At 44.1% G+C, this 19060-nt stretch overlaps 1 protein-coding gene and 1 non-coding gene across 2 annotated transcripts in view; one reads left to right on the forward strand and one right to left on the reverse strand.

Annotated features, from left to right (window-relative positions):
* The window catches only part of LTA4H (leukotriene A4 hydrolase), a 29943-nt gene extending 19377 nt beyond the window's left edge, over positions 1–10566 (reverse strand). Inside the window, exons 1-3 of the mRNA XM_026648851.2 lie at positions 10333–10566; positions 5959–6089; positions 1381–1501 (exon numbers count right to left, since the gene is read on the reverse strand). Coding sequence (XP_026504636.1) covers positions 1381–1501; positions 5959–6089; positions 10333–10485 — 405 coding nt within the window. The 5' untranslated portion in view covers positions 10486–10566. The remainder of the gene's footprint in view (positions 1–1380; positions 1502–5958; positions 6090–10332) is intronic.
* A 195-nt stretch (positions 10567–10761) lies between these two features.
* Positions 10762–10833, forward strand: TRNAD-GUC. The gene has a single exon. It is a non-coding gene; the product is annotated as a tRNA-Asp (tRNA).
* Positions 10834–19060: the final 8227 nt, after the last annotated feature.

A 19060-nucleotide genomic window follows, 5' to 3' on the forward strand; every position in this document is an offset into this window, starting at 1 on the left:
CAGGTCTGCTGCTTTCCCATACAGAAAAGGAAATCTGTCTAGCAAGAGTTTCTAGGTACAGGGCAACTTTCACTGCAACTGCAGAAGCATCAAGTGATATGGGAGTATATACTGGGAAATTAGTATGTTTTGAACTACACGTGTGCTATTAATGCATCTTCAGCATTACAGAAAAACTCTCAGTGAGAAAGAAGGGAAGCACAATTTCTCAGTCTTATAATTTAAGGCCAGAAGGGACCACCAGATCATCTAATCTGACCTGCAGCACTACCATGCCCCGCACAGTGAACCCAACAACCGAAATTAGACCAAAGTATTACAGCACATAGGAGACTAGGTGATTTCATGCAACAGGCAGAGTATATAAGTAATCGGGGTGCACCAATGCCCCCACAATGGCAAGGGAAATGATTAAGTGAGATCTATCCAGATAATCCTGATAAGTGACCATACCCACATGCTGCAGAGGAAGGTGAAAAAATTCCAAGGTCATTGCAATCTGACCCAGGGGAAAACTCCTTCCCAACAACACATATGACAATCAGTTAGACCCTGACCATGTGAATAAGAACCATTCACCCAAGCACCTGAGACACAGAGAGAGACAGAGAGAGAGAATGCTCAGTGCCACCTAAGAGCTAGTTTGAGATGTTTAAAAAAATTAAAACATGGTTCAAAGCCAAAATAATACAAGTGTTGTAAACTGTTTTGGGGTGAACGGTTTTGTGCTATTTTAGTTTTATTATCCAATGGCCAAATTCTGCCACAAGTTCTGCAGGATGGTTCTCAGATGTGTATCTTGATATCATCATCCTGCTGTAAATGTGTGTGGTTCTACCATTATAGCTTTCAGTTAAATCTGTTCCTCTGGACTATAGCTCCTTGTATAAGAGGGTTTGACTCCTCCCCACCCCAATATTTTAAAGCACACTTCTTCCACTGTTTACACTCTTCAGGGGTAGCTTGTTTAACTGTAATAGGAATCCATACTTCCTACTTTTTGATGGTCTATGCTAGTTTTCCTAGAAGACATAACACTATAGAAAAAAAGTTAACTGCCATGATGTACCAATTGCAAGAATTGAATTATGAAAGCAGTTTGGAGATATTACAGTAAGTTTGCCATTATTAAGTTTTATAGCCTCAGCACTAATAGTGTTTTACCCTTGGCCTTTGGCAATAATTAAAAATTGTGGACTGCTGTACTTTCACTTACTACCCTTTAGATAACAAATGTCATCTAGGAACAAACGTGACAGAGCTATACAGTTACTTAGAATCTATACTAAATAAACCTACAATTTGTGCTTTCCCCTCTGTTGCCCTTTTTTAAAGTATGAAGGACATAGACAACATCTAATTTCAGAAAGTCCTTCTAACCTGACATTGGCTGAAGAGAAATGGATGTTTCTTCCCCGAAGTCTGTTCTGGAGTAAGCCACTGGAGAGCTGAAGATTTTGGAGAGGTTTCAAAAGAAGTTTCCACAATCACATCTTGTCCCCTGCACAAATTAAACAGGTAAACGTTTTCTGACATGCCCTGCATGTCAGAGAGGTGAATTGTAAGGCAAAGACTTTCAGGAGAGTTTTCAACTAGCAATAATAAATCACACCTCAGATTAACCTCATTAGCAGTTTCTCAGCACTGTCTCAGCTGAAGTGAAGATACCAACAAGTTGTGTACCGAAGCCACTTTTTGCTTGTGACTAGGGTACAAATGTACCAACAACTACCCATTATGTTTCAAATGTTAATACCCTCCCAGGAGAAGCTCTCTTTCATCCTCTAATGAGAAATTTCTCCTCTCCCCAACCGAAAAGGAGCTAGAAATTGGATTTTCCTTCAAGAAGCCTCACAAAGGTTTCCACAACTGTTCAATGGCCTACCATCAAAAGCTACTTCCCACTTCAATATGGAAACACAATAGTGAGCCAGGCAGAAGTTAATAAAGCCTTTTATGTATAGACACACATTCAAGAAGTACCTATCTTAAAAAAGTGGGCTTTGTGTACTTTGGAATGAAAAATATGTCTGCCCCACTGGAATTAGATTGAATATCCTATTTACTGAATATAAGCAAAAGAATGGTTGAGAAAGCAAGACTGGCACATGAACAATCCTATTTGATTAAAGCCATTAAAGAGAATATATGACACGCCCCAATTTTGTTCAGAACTCATGATTCAACAGTTCATAATCAATGAAGGCAAAGAGCAGTGGATAAGGCAAATGCTGATATACTAACAAGAGATCTAAGATACAATGGACAATTTCTACATGCCAGTTTAAAAAAAAAAAAACACTGCTGTTAGTGGTTACACATTGAAGTATTTGATCATTACCCCCTTTTATGAAAGTTCGTAGATTCAAAAATGTGAATCAATTTGGAATCAATCCTAATCATAAGTTAAAATGAATGGTAGTTAAACTCAGAGAAGTTGAAGCAACTAGTCAAACATTTTAGATAGATCAGCCAAGCAGTTTGCAGTATTATTAAAACACATAGACTACTATTATTTAGTAACCTAAAAATTCATTTGAATCATTATATTGTACACATGCTTACGACTAAGTGCTTGTGCTTATAGCTATAGCTCATTCCTCCATATCACTGTTTTGTTACACCTCACCTCCCACACATGCACACCGAGTTGCATCTAAAACCAATTTTTCTCTATAGGTGCTGTAAAGTGCACAGCTGGGGTGGGACAGTCGCTTGTTTCTCTTATAAAAGTCTAGCCCGAAGTCACAGCTACCAGCTTTCCAACAAGTAAGAGCCAGAGGAGACTTTCTTCAAAGCCCACCGGTAATGTTTATGTTTAGCCAGAGGAGTCACTGCTGTGCAACTCTCCTTTCTCTCCCATTTTACCCACACAAATAGAAATGAGACCATTACTTCCACAATCTGCCCAGTACCCACTGGCTCAGGGAGTGAGGGGTGATTACTAAGGCTGTCAAAAAAATTAATCACGCAATTAAAAAAATTAATTACACGATTAATCACACTGTTAAACAACAGAATATCATTTATTTAAATATTTTGGATGTTTTCTACATTTTCAAATATATTGATTTAAATTACAACACAGAATACAAAGTGTACAGTGTTCACTTTATATTTATTTGTGATTACATATATTTGCACTGTAAAAAACCAAAAGAAATAACAAAAATAACAAAAGAAATAGTATTTTTTAATTCACCTACTACAAATACTATAAGGACTTTAGAGCCTACAAGTCCTTGTTCAGCCAATCACTCAAACAAGTTTGTTTACATTTGCAGAAAATAATGCTGCCTACTTCTTGTTTACAATGTCACTTGAAAGTGAGAACAGGCGTTTGCATGGCACTGTTGTAGCCGGCATCTCAAGATATTTACATGCCAGATGCGCTAAAGATTCATAAGTCCCTTCATGCTTCAACCACTATTCCAGAGGATATGTGTCCATGCTGATGACGGGTTCAGCTCGATAACGATCCAAAGCACTGCAGACCGACACATGTTCATTTTCATCATCTGAGTCAGATGCCACCAGCAGAAGATTGATTTTCTTTTTTGGTGATTTGGATTCTGTAGTTTCCGCATCAGAGTGTTGCTCTTTTAAGACTTCTGAAAGTATGCTCCATGCCTCATCCCTCTCAGATTTTGGAAGACACTCCAGATTCTAAAATTTTGGGTCGAGTGCTGTAGCTACCTTTAGAAATTTCACATTGGTATCTTCTTTGCATTTTGTCAAATTTGCAGTGAAAGTGTTCTTAAAACGAACAACATGTGCTGGGTCATTATTCGAGACTGCTATAACATGAAATATATGGCAGAATGAGGGTAAAACAGAGCAGGAGATATACAATTCTCCCCCAAGGAGTTCAGTCACTAATTTAATTAACACACTATTTTTTTTAACGAGTGCCATCAGCATGCTCTCTGGAACGATGGCCAAAGCATGAAGAAGCATATGAATCTTTAGTGCATCTGGCACGTAAATATCTTGCAACGCTACCTAAAACAGTGCCATGCAAATGCCTGTTTTCACTTTCAGGTGACATTGTAAATAAGAAGTGGGCAGCATTATCTCTCGTAAATGTAAAAAAAAACTTGTTTCTCTTAGTGACTGGCTGAACAAGAAGTAGGACTGAGTGGACTTGTAGGCTCTAAGGTTTTACATTGTTTTGTTTCAGTGCAGTTATGTAACAAAAAAACCCTACATTTGTAAGTTGCACTTTCATGAAAAAGAAATTGCACTACAGTACTTGCATGAGGTGAATTGAAATATACTATTTCTTTTATCATTTTTACAAAGCAAATATTTGTAATCAAAAATAATATAAAGTGAGCACTGTACACTTCGTATTCTGTGTTCTAACTGAAATCAATATATTTGAAAAAGACGAAAAACATCCAAAAATATTTAATAAATTTAAAGTGGTATTCTATTGCTTAACAGTGCGATTAATTTTTTAAATCACGATTAATTTTTTTGAGTTAATCACGTGAGTTAACTTTGATTAATCAACAGCCCTAGTGATGACCATGACCCAAACTCGCGTTTCCAGGAATAGTGGCCAGTTTTGATGACGTATGACAGACAACTTCAGTCACAAGTCTAAGTCAAACACGGCAAGTCCAATATACAATAAACAGCTTTCAGCTTGGGTATGTTACACAGCAAATATGGTAGGGTATCAATTGTTAAAGACATTGCAACAGTTGTTTGGCAGTGGCTTTTTGACTTAACATTTTAAAGAAGCTTCCTGAAAATTAATTCATTCTCAAGTGAGCTGCCATTTGCACAGCTGTAAGTGGTGAGCTGAACTTGCATTCTTTGTACACTCACAGTCCCAATTGACTAAAATGGCAATTTGGGGTTTGCCAGGAATACAGGAAGAGGCCCCTATAAAGAGCAAAGAATACAAAGACTGGAACTCTATACACTACTTTAGGCATTAGTGATGTTGGCAGATCTTGAGCAGTCCCCTTGCTTATCAAGCTTGCAGCAGAAACGCACAGAACTCAGGGCTAGAATTCAGGCCTTGACAAGTGAAAACACTTAGGGCGTGGCTACACTGGCACTTTATACCGCAATAAAGCCTCCCAGAGCGCTCTACCTTACTCCCAGTCCACACCGGCAAGGCACTTAGAGCGCTCTGACTCCCTGGCTAGAGCGCTCCTGGTACTCCACCTCCACGAGAGGGATAACGGCTGTTGCATATTGGCTGAGACGCCCCAGGGCCAGTGTGAACGAGGAGTTACGTTACAGCGTTCTGACTGACCTCCGGAAACATCCCATAATCCCCTTAAGTTAAGTGGCCTCTCTTCTCTTTGTTGTGAAATCGGCTGAGGAACGCGGAAGTGCCTTTTCAGAGCTCCCAGACAGCGTGCAACAGGGCAAAGCAAATGTTTACTGAGTGAGTGAGAGAGAGGCAGGGGGGTAGGGGGATCTGAACTTACAAGATAGTATGCTGACACACTCTCCGCACTCCAAAAACCCACTCTCTCTCTCCCCCCACATACAAAACACACACTCCACCCACCCCCCTCATTTGGAAAGCACGTTGCAGCCACTTGAACCCTGGGATAGCTGCCCATAATCCACCGCTCCCAATGCTGCTGCAAATGCGGCCACGCCAGTGCACTTGCAGCTGTCAGTGTGGACAGAGTGGAGCGCTTTCCCTAGTGCGCTCTCCAAAGGCTGGTTTAACCCAAAGCGCTCTACAGCTGCAAGTGTAGCCAAACCCTGAGGGCAGGGTTAACTATAGAAGAAACCCATCAGCGCAATTCTGAGCAAAAGCAAACTTGCACAAGTCAGCAGGAGTATGAATGTGATCACTTATGGGAAGTGCTAGAATGTTTGTGAAATACTTGGCACTTTTTCAGTAAATACTTTAGCATGCCACTTTTGTAGACTATCCCTAGCAGGTCTGTACAAAGAGAGGAGAATGAAAACAGGTACACATACCTTCTCAGTTCAAAAGGAAAAGTGATTTCCAATGGTGTCCCTTTGAAACTATGTCTTTGTCCAAGAGCAAATTTTGCCTCCTGTCCATTAACAGCCACTTTATGTATTTGAAGGTCCTTTGTATCCAAAACCTGTAAACAAACAAATGTTAGGTGCTGACTGCACAATACCTAAGTAACACTTTAAACACATATATGAAATGTATCTTTCAAGAACTCAGAGCTGCCCTGGAAAATGTCTTTGCCTAGTGAATTAGGTCAAACATCTAGTAACTATGTTAAATCTAGAGTAGAAAAGGATTTGTTGAAGTCAACAGCATTGTTTCTTAGCTCTACATTTAACACTGTTCCTTTTTTTTTTTTGAATTCATTAATTTAATTTCACCCCATCTGTGACTGAGAGACTATGTGTATGGCTAGACATTGCAATGTAGACATACCCAGCAGACGACCCATCAGTGCAGAGCAGAGCAGAATTAACTCCCATATCTTACATACAACCCTCCTCTTAATACACCCCAGAATATTAGGCTTTTCCTCAACTGCATCACATTGTTGACTCCTATTCAATGTGTGATCCACTATAACCCCCCAGATCCTTTCCAGCAGTACTACCACCTAGCCAGTTATTCCCCATTTTGTAGTTGTGCATTTAATTTTTTCACCTTAAGAGCAGTACTTTTCCCTTATCTTTACTGAATTTCATCTGGCTGATATCAGACCGGTTTTCTAATTGTTCAAGATCATTTTGAATTCTAATCCTGTCATTCAAAGTGCTTGCAACCCTTCCCACATTGGTGTCATCTGCAAATTTTATAAGCATACTATCCACTCCTTTATCCAAATCAGTAATGAAAATATTGACTAGCATGAGACTCAGGACTGACTCCTATGGAACCCCACTGGATACACCCTCTCACTTTGACAGTAAACCATTGTTAACTACTCTTTAACTATGGTTTTTCAACCAGTTGTGCACCCACCTGATAGTAGTTTTATCTACGCCACATTTCTCTAGTTTGCTTATGAGAATATCATGTGGGACTGTGTTAAAAGCCTTACTAAAATCAAGATATAGCTCATCTATTGCTTTCCCCATCCACTAGGCCAGTAACTCTATCAAGAAAGAAAATTAGGTTGGTTTGACATGACATGTTTTTGACAAATCTATGCTGGCTATTTCTTATATCCCTATTATCCTCTAGGTACTTACAAACTGATGATTTAATAGCTTGTTCCAGTATCTTTCCAGGTATCAAAGTTAGGTGACTGACCTATAATTCGCTGGGTCCTCTTTGTTCCCCTTTTTAAAGATGGGCAAATATAGAACCTTTCTTCAGGCCTCTGGAACTTCACCAGCCCTCTAGGAGTTCTCAAATATCATTGCTAATGGTTCTTAGATGGCTTCAGCTAGTCTGTAAGTAGCGCAGGATTAATTTCATCATGCCCTTTTGACTTGAATACATCTAGCCAGGGCCGACCCTAGGAGGGTGTAGGGCCTGGGGCATAGGCACTGAGTTTCTATCTGTCGGGGGGGGTGTGCTCCCCCTGGCTCTGCTCAAGCCCTGCCCCCACTCCACCCCTTACCCCAAGGCCCCCACCCCGCCTCTTCCCTGCCCAATTTTGCCCCTCCCCTGAGCGCGCTGCACCCTCCCTCCTCCCCCTCCTTCCCAGCACCTCCAGATACAGTGAAGCGGTAAGCACTGAGAGGAAAGGGGAGGCACTGATCGGCAGGGCCTGCCAGTGGGAAGGAGGCGCTGGGGGAGGTGGGGGGAAGATTGCTGGGGGGCCCCGATTCTCCATACCCTAGGGACAGCTCTAAATCTAACTTATCCAAATAGTCTATAACCTGTTCTTTATTTTGGCTTGCATTTCTTCCCCTCCCACCTTGTTAATATTAATTGTGTTGAATATCTGGTCACTATTAACCTCTTTAGGGAAAACTGAAAGAAAATAGGCATTAAACACCTCCCATGTATTGAGGTCATCAGCTCACCTTCCATGCTAGGACCTACATTTTCCTTTATCTTGATCTTAATGAACTCAAAGACAGTGTCTGAAATAATGGTTGCCATCATATGCTAGTTAAGGGATGCTAACCTACGAGTGTATGGCTTATACTGCGTAAAATGTGCACCAACAATCAGGGTGGATTTGATTTAAATCACTAATCAGGAAGACTCGATTTAATCAGGGTGGATAAAAATCAATGACTTTTTAAAAAAAATAAATCGATTTTATTTAAAATCAGATTTTTTTGATAAAATGCTTTTTGAGGAAAAAGCCTATCTAAAGATAATTTTAATTAAGATACATGATAGCTCAAAGATATCTCATCATGGAATAGGGATTATAAATTCTAATTCTATACTATGAGACAATATATTCATGTAATGTTTAAGAAAAGTTTTATAAATGAGTTCCAAAAGTTCATGGATTAAGGACCCAATTTTATGGGGTTCCAGGCGCTTCTGTATAGATTATTTAGGTTAATCTTTCTATCTACCCAATGAGACTCAGTGCTCAGTCTAGAAGATACCATCAGAGATGCTTAGTTTTGCAGTTCTCAAACTGTGGATTTGTGTCTCCAGAGATAACATGCCGGTTAACAGCAAAAATGTTTTTAAATAAATCAATAAATAATATGTAGAGGTGAGAAATAACAGACCTCAACCCTATTGTCCCTCTGCAAATTTGTATACACAGAGTCAATCCTTTACCTCTCTCTAAAAGTGCAAAGTTTCAAAAAGTTCAATGAATAGAAGATTGTTGGGGGCGGAATAGATCTGAACAAGGAGGAGAAGAGGGAGGGATAGCTCAGTGGTTTGAGCACTGGCCTGCTAAACCCAGGGTTGAGGGGGCCACTTAGGGATCTGGGGCAAAATCAGTACTTGGTCCTGCTAGTGAAGGCAGGGGGCTGGACTCAATGACCTTTCAGGGTCCCTTCCAGCGCTATGAGATAGGTATATCTCCATATATTATATTATTAAGTCTGGAGAAAAATGTGAGAAGGGAGGGACAGGCAGTAGAAACAAAAGTGAAACTGTTTCAGCAGCATATTCCAGAAGTGTTGAGATCTTTCTGAGTGTAGCCTTCATTGATTTGAGATGTACCATACCATTCACACACTAGAAGGGAAAACCTATAATGGCAGCAGGCCATAAAAGAGATCCAGTTTTGGAATATTTTAATGAAGTTCCTCTACTACCTGGGGTAAGACAGGCATGCGTGCAAAATGCAAACAGTGCAACGAAGAAATGCAAGGCCTGGTTGCCACAATGCAACAACATCACGAGAAGTGTTCCTTCTCAGACGGAAGCTGTGTTGAAAATGATGAAAGGAACATGTCTGAACATGCAGGATCTTCAGGTTGGTAAACTTTTTTATTTCATACTTCTTTCTTAAGGACTACCTGTCTTCCTTCTGGACTATTCTTGAATTCTCATGTTTGAGCAAAAAATAAAGCCGTTACTCTATGGTACTATTCCCAAACTGGGTCTCTTTTATGGAACTCATTGGAACTCATTTACAAAACTTTTCTTAAACATTACATGACTATATGGTCTCATACTATAGAATCAATCATCCCTATTCCATGATGAGATATCTTGGCGCTATAATGTATCTTAATTAAAACTATCTTTAGATAAAATGCTTTTTGAGGAAAAAGCCTATCAAAAAATCTAATTTAAATTAAAAAAAACAAAACATTTTTTTAAATCATTGATTTTTATCCACCCTGCTAACAACGGTTCTCGCTGCACATTCACTCACTGTCACCTCGGTACCCAGAACCCTGCCCCCCTAGCGGTGATGTCTCAGCCCGAGAGGCGTTATCAGCCCCAAGGGCCCAAAGTACATCGGCCCCTGAGGCACCAGGCGCGGCGCTTACAAGGCAAGAGCGAGCGCACCAGGACCTGGGCGCGCCCAGGGAACGGACCCGCCCCGCACGGCACCTCGGGGCAGCCCAGCGCGGACAGAGACCGGGGCACTGGGGCAAAGCGCCGCCTGCAGAGGACCCCGCCGTGGGGGTGGGGGAGAGGGATGGATACACAGACCCCCTCGCACCCAGCGCGCCCGCTGCCCCGACTCCCGACCCTCCGCTCAAAGCCCAGCGGGGCGGGGGCTGACCCCCCCCCCCGGCTCCCAGCCCCGGGGTGTCAATGATGGGTGGGGGTTGATGATCCGCCCCCACCCTCCGGCTCCCAGGACCGCTGGGGGGAGGCGGACGCGGCCGTCCCAGCCAACGCTGTGTTGACGCCTCCCGCTGCAGGTCAGTGGCCGTGTGAGGCGCGAGGCCCCGCGCCCTGCCCCGGCAAACCCCATTCCCGGGCGGCCCCGCAGCAGGACCCCAGCCCCCAGGCCAGGCCGTTACCAGGCAACGCAGCCCGTCCCGCTCGGCCCGCACGGTGAGGGCTGCGGTGCCCCGCAGCGCCCGGCTGCCGAAGTCCACGCGGCAGCGCAGGTAGAGGTGCTGCGTGAGGTGGTCGGCGGGGGAGGCGAAGGAGCTCGGGTCCAGCTCCGCCATGGCTCAGGCTCGAACTCGCTCTAGCGACTGGGCAGCGCCGGCTGATAGAGGCGGGGGCGGGGCCGCGCCCGGGGAGGGGGCCGCGTGGCGCCCTCTGGGAAGGGTAGTTCCGCACTGGTGGACAAGGGGCTGAGGAAGGTCCCACGAGGGCAACAATGCCCGTGGTGCATTGCGAGGAGCCGCGCCCAACAGTCTTCGGGGCAGGTTGAGACGCTGTCCGCCAGGGGAGAGTAGAAAAGCACTTAGGGGTTGGATACGCAAAAGGCGTCATGCAGCTCCTCGTTAGTATAGTGGTAAGTATCCCCGCCTGTCACGCGGGAGACCGGGGTTCGATTCCCCGACGGGGAGGCAACAGTTTTTTTTCCCCCACTGCTTGTTCTGGAAACCCGGAGCCCATTTGCTAGTAAGGCCCCGATCCCCAGCGCACGGGCCATGTCCTGCAAAGCTGCCACCCCTGCTGGCGGGGCGGGACGTTCTTGCCGCGCTGTGGCTCTGGCAGCGCCCTCGCCCATGAAACCAGAGGCAGCGTGAAGCGAAACAAGCGGGATCGGATGCAGGGGCTTGGCTGAGGAGGATGATCGCTCCTGCCAAGCGCAGCGGGCGGCGGGATACGGACCGTGGAGCGCAGCGCTCAGCTCGCTAACCTGGCCTCTAGTTCCTGGTTGGGCGCGGCTCGGGTGCTTGGCGCTGTACCTGTTCAGTTTCAAGCCCAAGCCCCTGCTTCACATGCAGCTTCACGTGCCCCTTAAGGCTGAAATTCCGCGTTCTTTGCTGTCTGCTCAAAGGGGGATTTTTAGACATTTTTGAGAGTTCACAGTTTTTTCCTCTTCAAACCATTCTTGCCTCCTTCCTCCTCCAGGGGGATACCTCAGAAAGGCTGAACTTAGAAACCTGTAACGTGATAGATCACTAGCAGGAAATGTCTGAATACAGATTTTTTTTTAAATATACATATAATATATAACAAAGGTTTGAAAATGCAGAGTTAAGTGTGCACAGAAGAAAAGGTTAAAACCTAGCTGCCTACTTGAAGACTGAGAGAGTGGGGAGGTGTGCACAGGTAGTTCATTTTGCAGCTGCAGGAATTTACCTGCTGAACTGGACAAATATAGAGGGAAAGTATTTTCATATCTGAATAACAGACAGCTGAATAAGTGTTAGTTAAAATTTCAGCCCAAAAGGAATCTTTGAGGCAGGTATGAGTGACTGAGAAAAGGAGCCTTAACGTGGAACTCAACCTTAATTATTTAAGATAGAACTTAAATTATAAAGACTGTTCCGCAAAGTCATAGTAATACAAGCATATTGACTGAATTCCAAAGGAACTTGTGCGACAACTAATCAGGATTCTAACTGCCTTCTAGGCCAGGATGTCCACACTATCTATTTATGGTTAACAGGCCACTTTCTGTTTCTAATATAAAACTGCACCTGAATTAGACTCTTGGGAGGATGTATCTAAAGAAGGAGGTATAAGTTAGGCTCTGTATAGACTTGGAGTGAGTCTTGATGTGCCATGCTAAATTTGCATTCAGCACCCTCACAACAGACTCTAGGGACAAGTCCGTGACACCTTTGAAAGGTAGGTGACCAGTAGAGTTGGTCCAGATTTTTTAAACAAGTAATTTTTCATTGAAAAATACTGATTTAGTTACAAATCAAAACTGTTCATAAAACTGGGTCAGTTAGACAAATTTCCCAAATAAAAAAGTGTTGAGAAAAAAGTCTGAATTTTTGAAATGTTTTGGTATTTTCAAAATAAAAAAAAATCAGTTCTCTGGATCAAAATGATTGTTTGTTTAGAAATTTTCAGCTAAATAGACTGAAAAAAGTTGAAATCAAAATTGAAACAAAATGTTTCCATTGACCCAAAACAAAATTTCGTTTTGTTTAGTTCATGAATATTTTCAAGATTTATTTTTTTGTCCCATTCAAATGGGAGGGGGGGTGGAATCAAACTCTCACATATTAGTGGGATGGGAAGACAGTTTCCCAATCATCTCTTGTGATCAAAGACATACATGAGACCAGGAGTTGGGTGGATTTGGGGGGAAGCTCATAAGTGACAAGCCCAATTTTCATTCACTTGTTTTCTGAAACTCCTTTTGAGCTGAAATTTTCCATGATTTGTTTCTATCTGAAGATGAATTATTTGTATGAATTTGAGCAAAAATGGTTCAGCAATTTTGAGCATGAGAATGTTAAAAACATGCCCCCATAAGTTGTAAGTAACCTTTCTAGAAGGAGATCTGTGAAGTAGGCTAATATATTGCCTTAACTTTATAGACCCAGCCTACAGATCATCACTGAAAATGTAATTTGGCCCTCCCCACAGAATAAGTTTGCCCTCCTTATGAGTTCTAAACAAATTATTCTATACCAAAAGTGACATTAAGATGCTACCATGGTTGCACAGTTCAACATTCAAGTTAGGACATACCACAGTAAAGATTGCATGTATCTCCATTCCCTAGCTGCAAAATGCCTTAAGGATGAAATTTATTCCTGTGCAGTGCCCTAGTATAAGATATACACACAATGCTTCAGTTCTCAAAGTGGAACTTAAGTGGTGCCTATATCTTGTGCTGGCCCTCTGCCCAGGAGTAAATTCCATCCAAGGCACACAGGAAAGGTAGTCCCTGCAGCAAGCCTCTTATTGTGTCTACAGTAGTAGGAACACTTTTATGAGTTTCACTGCTCATGCGGTTTGGGTGAATGAACAATGTAATTGGAGCTGGCTGAAAAATGGAAGTCCCCTCCTGAGAAAAAATTTGCATTTTTTAAAAAGCTTTCATCCTGAAGTGGGACAGAGGGGCAGAAAATGAAACAAACAGGAGTCTTCCAGGCAGGCAGCTAGGAATCTGACAAATTCCATTTTGGTTCTCCTGAAACCATTTTTCCTGAAATCCGTTCACATGAAAAGTTTAAGGTGAGGATAACTATGAGCTCTCTGCATTCCTTATACTCCACTTGTACCTTCACTTTCTGGCAACTTGGGTCATTTTTCTCTCAACGTAAGTTTGTAGCTCTTTTGAATGGCTTCTCCTCCCTTATCCTCACAAGTTTCTGGGGCTGATAACTGTAGGCAGTCATTCTGAGATTGATTATTAAATTGATTATTGTCCATACAACTAATTTTTGTTTGATAGTATTGAATAATCAAGTGAATGTATGGGTAACAAACTAGTTGTAAAGATTATTGTAGTAATACCAAAGATATGACAGGCCTTATATTCTGCCTCAGGTTCTTTAACACTGGTATTTGTCAGAATGACACTAGCAAGGCATTCACTAGCTTTCTTAACACCCCCAGAAAAGTGAAGCATCAGAATGGTGAACTGGCAGCTAGGAAACAAGCTATCTAATCCACTGTTGTCTATTGATTTTGCTACATGGAGTCATGATGATTTCTTGTATGTTTGGTGGACATCAAGACCCATAGTTGAGATGCAGGTAGGAACTCTGTCTGCCTTCCCAACATGTATTTTGAGAAAAATGAAGGTTGGTCGCTGCCATAGACTGATTAATCCTTACCCACTGCAGTCTAGATTCTGGTTTTCCCTAAGGTGAGAAGGAAGAAAGCATTGAAGAATTTCATCTCGATATGAAAAAATGTCAACCTATCATAATTAACATCTAACCACTGCTTCCTTCCTTTGGCGGCTAATACTTTCACAACACCACTGCACTGAAGATAGTTGTCAGCAGAAAAAAGCCACACAGTGCCTCTGCGTTTTAAATTTGGTATGAGATACATTTCAAATGTTCCGTTAACTTTAAGAAATGTCACATACTTATCTGAGAGCAGAATCTGATCCCAAGCATTTAAAATTTATTTCCAACACATTTATACACTAGGACTAGATCTTGAGCTGGTGTAAGTTGTAACTCCACTGCAGTCTCTGGAACTATACCACTTTTTGTCAGCCAGAGATCTGTCCCACATTGTAATGAAACAACCACACATGTGAAAGTGAGCATTAAACATTCCAGCAACAGCTTACATTAGAATCATAGAATCATAGAATATCAGGGTTGGAAGGGACCTCAAGAGGTCATCTAGTCCAACCCCCTGCTCAAAGCAGGACCAATTCCCAACTAAATCATCCCAGCCAGGGCTTTGTCAAGCCGGGCCTTAAAAACCTCCAAGGAAGGAGACTCCACCACCTCCCTAGGTAACGCATTCCAGTGCTTCACCACCCTCCTAGTGAAATAGTGTTTCCTAATATCCAACCTGGACCTCCCCCACTGCAACTTGAGACCATTGCTTCTTGTTCTGTCATCTGCCACCACTGAGAACAGCCGAGCTCCATCCTCTTTGGAACCCCCCTTCAGGTAGCTGAAGGCTGCTATCAAATCCCCCCCCATTCTTCTCTTCTGGAGACTAAACAATCCCAGTTCCCTCAGCCTCTCCTCATAAGTCATGTGCTCCAGACCCCTAATCATTTTTGTTGCCCTCCGCTGGACTCTTTCCAATTTTTCCACATCCTTCTTGTAGTGTGGGGCCCAAAACTGGACACAGTATTCCAGATGAGGCCTCACCAATGTCGAATAAAGGGGAACGATCACGTCCCTCGATCTGCTGGCAATGCCCCTACTTATACAGCCCAAAATGCCGTTAGCCTTCTTGGCAACAAGAGCACACTGTTGACTCATATCCAGCTTCTCGTCCACTGTGACCCCTAGGTCCTTTTCTGCAGAACTGCTACCTAGCCATTCGGTCCCTAGTCTGTAGCAGTGCATGGGATTCTTCCGTCCTAAGTGCAGGACTCTGCACTTATCCTTGTTGAACCTCATCAGGTTTTTTTTGGCCCAATCCTCTAATTTGTCTAGGTCCCTCTGTATCCGATCCCTACCCTCTAGTGTATCTACCACGCCTCCTAGTTTAGTGTCATCTGCAAACTTGCTGAGAGTGCAGTCCACACCATCCTCCAGATCATTAATAAAGATATTAAACAAAACTGGCCCCAGGACCGACCCTTGGGGCACTCCGCTTGAAACCGGCTGCCAACTAGACATGGAGCCATTGATCACTACCCGTTGAGCCCGACGATCTAGCCAGCTTTCTATCCACCTTACAGTCCATTCATCCAGCCCATACTTCTTTAACTTGGCGGCAAGAATACTGTGGGAGACTGTATCAAAAGCTTTGCTAAAGTCAAGGAATAACACATCCACTGCTTTCCCCTCATCCACAGAGCCAGTTATCTCATCATAGAAGGCAATTAGGTTAGTCAGGCACGACTTGCCCTTGGTGAATCCATGCTGACTGTTCCTGATCACTTTCCTCTCCTCTAAGTTCTTCAGAATTGATTCCTTGAGGACCTGTTCCATGATTTTTCCAGGGACTGAGGTGAGGCTGACTGGCCTGTAGTTCCCCGGATCCTCCTTCTTCCCTTTTTTAAAGATGGGCACTACATTAGCCTTTTTCCAGTCATCTGGGACCTCCCCCGATCGCCATGAGTTTTCAAAAATAATGGCTAATGGCTCTGCAATCTCATCCGCCAACTCCTTTAGCACCCTGGGATGCAGCGCATCCGGCCCCATGGACTTGTGCACGTCCAGTTTTTCTAAATAGTCCCGAACCACTTCTTTCTCCACATAGGGCTGGCCACCTTCTCCCCATATTGTGCTGCCCAGTGCAGCAGTCTGGGAGCTGACCTTGTTCATGAAGACAGAGGCAAAAAAAGCATTGAGTACATTAGCTTTTTCCACATCCTCTGTCACTAGGTTGCCTCCCTCATTCAGTAAGGGGCCCACACTTTCCTTGACTTTCTTCTTGTTGCTAACATACCTGAAGAAACCCTTCTTGTTACTCTTAACATCTCTTGCTAGCTGCAACTCCAAGTGTGATTTGGCCTTCCTGATTTCATTCCTGCATGCCTGAGCAATAGTTTTCTACTCCTCCCTGGTCATTTGTCCAATCTTCCACTTCTTGTAAGCTTCTTTTTTGCGTTTAAGATCAGCAAGGATTTCACTGTTTAGCCAAGCTGGTCGCCTGCCATATTTACTATTCTTTCTACACATCGGGATGGTTTGTTCCTGCAACCGCAATAAGGATTCTTTAAAATACAGCCAGCTCTCTTGGACCCCTTTGCCCTTCATGTTATTCTCCCAGGGGATCCTGCCCATCTGTTCCCTGAGGGAGTCAAAGTCTGCTTTTCTGAAGTCCAGGGTCCGTATTCTGCTGCTCTCCTTTCTTCCTTGTGTCAGGATCCTGAACTCAACCATCTCATGATCACTGCCTCCCAGGTTCCCATCCACTTTTGCTTCCCCTACTAATTCTTCCCTGTTTGTGATCAGCAGGTCAAGAAAAGCTCTGCCCCTAGTTGGTTCCTCCAGCACTTGCACCAGGAAATTGTCCCCTACACTTTCCAAAAACTTCCTGGATTGTCTGTGCACCGCTGTATTGCTCTCCCAGCAGATATCAGGGTGATTAAAGTCTCCCATGAGAACCAGGGCCTGCGATCTAGCAACTTCTGCTAGTTGCCAGAAGAAGGCCTCATCCACCTCATCCCTCTGGTCTGGTGGTCTATAGCAGACTCCAACCACAACATCACCCTTGTTGCTCACACTTCTCAACTTTATCCAGAGACTCTGAGGTTTTTCTGCAGTTTCATACCGGAGCTCTGAGCAGTCATACTCCTCTCTTACATACAACGCAACTCCCCCACCTTTTCTGCCCTGCCTGTCCTTCCTGAACAGTTTATATCCATCCATGTCAGTACTCCAGTCATGTGAGTTATCCCACCAAGTCTCTGTTATTCCAATCGCATCATAGTTCCCTGACTGTGCCAGGACTTCCAGTTCTCCCTGCTTGTTTCCCAGGCTTCTTGCATTTGTGTATAGGCACTTAAGATAACTCATTGATCGTCCCTCTTTCTCAGCATGAGACAGGAGTCCTCCCCTCTTGCGCTCTCCTGCTTGTGCTTCCTCCCAGGATCCCATTTCCCCACTTACCTCAGGGCTTTGGTCTCCTTCCCCCGGTGAACCTAGTTTAAAGCCCTCCTCACTAGGTTAGCCAGCCTGCTGGCGAAGATACTCTTCCCGCTCTTCGTTAGGTGGAGCCCGTCTCTGCCTAGCACTCCTCCTTCTTGGAACACCATCCCATGGTCGAAGAATCCAAAGCCTTCTCTCCGACACCACCTGCGTAGCCATTCATTGACTTCCACGATTCGACGGTCTCTACCCAGGCCTTTTCCTTGCACAGGGAGGATGGACGAGAACACCACTTGAGCCTCAAACTCCTTTATCCTTTTTCCCAGAGCCACATAGTCTGCAGTGATCCGCTCAAGGTCATTCTTGGCAGTATCATTGGTGCCCACGTGGAGAAGCAGGAAGGGGTAGCGATCCGAGGGCTTGATGAGTCTCGGCAGTCTCTCCGTCACATCGTGTATCCTAGCTCCTGGCAAGCAGCAGACCTCTCGGTTTTCCCGGTCGGGGCGGCAGATAGATGACTCAGTCCCTCTGAGGAGGGAGTCCCCGACCACCACCACCCTCCTCCTCCTCTTGGGAGTGGTGGTCGTGGAACCCCCATCCCTAGGACAGTGCATCTTTTGCCTTCCAATCGGTGGAGTCTCCTTCTGCTCCCTTCCCTCAGATGGGTCATCTAGTCCACTCTCCGCATTAGTACCTGTGGAGAGAACATGGAAACGATTGCTCACCTGTATCTCCATTGCTGGTGCATGGACGCTCCTCTTTCTCCTTCTGGAGGTCACATGCTGCCAAACCTCTTCACAATCCTTCTGTCCCTGCTGCGCCTGCTCTGAATCTTCAGAACATTGTGGCCGTAGAAGCATCTCCTGACGTCTGTCCAGGAAATCTTCATTTTCCCTTATGCAACGCAGTGTTGATACTCGTTTCTCCAGCCCTTGAACCTTCTCTTCCAATATGGAGACCAGCTTGCACTTTGTACAGACAAAGTCGCTTCTGTCCTGTGGAAGAAAGACAAACATGGCACAACCTGTGCAGGTTACAACAGCTGATCGCTCACCTTCCATATCCCTGTCCTCTTAAGAGCTTCCTCAGCTGTTGCAGGAACTACTCAGAGAAACCTGCAGATGAAAGCCTCAGTGAGCTCTCTCCAGGCAAACTCCCTCTGTTAGCCTCTGCTGTTCGCCGCTCAGCTGGTTCGCTGCTGACTGCCCTTATATACCAGTCAGGCCCACTCAAGGCCCACCTGGAACAAAGCACTCCCAATTCACACTTTTCAAACAAACAAGCAAGCAATCAAGCACACGGTCAAACTGACCAACTGTCCCAGCAGCAGACACTCAGATACTCACCAACACAGCCCCCCTAATGCAGCACTTAGCGTACCTCCTCTCGGACAGCTCCCAGCGTTTTATAGGGGCAATCACCTCTCCAAACCATACTGCTGTGTCTCCGTAATAGCTCATGATTAGAGTAGATCTGATGTCCACTCTTTCCCGGATGGCCCTGATATATCCACTACTTGGAATGTTTAAATACAATCTTTTGCAGCCAAAGACCAGTTTAGCCTCTGTATGTGAACTGTCTAGTCATTGATTTTTCTAGATAGATAGGGTTGAAATGTATGATTTTTATTAATATC

The sequence above is a fragment of the Terrapene carolina genome, unplaced genomic scaffold (genome assembly GCF_002925995.2).
Source record: "Terrapene carolina triunguis isolate 2854851 unplaced genomic scaffold, T_m_triunguis-2.0 Scaffold68, whole genome shotgun sequence".
Lineage (NCBI taxonomy): Eukaryota > Metazoa > Chordata > Testudines > Emydidae > Terrapene > Terrapene triunguis.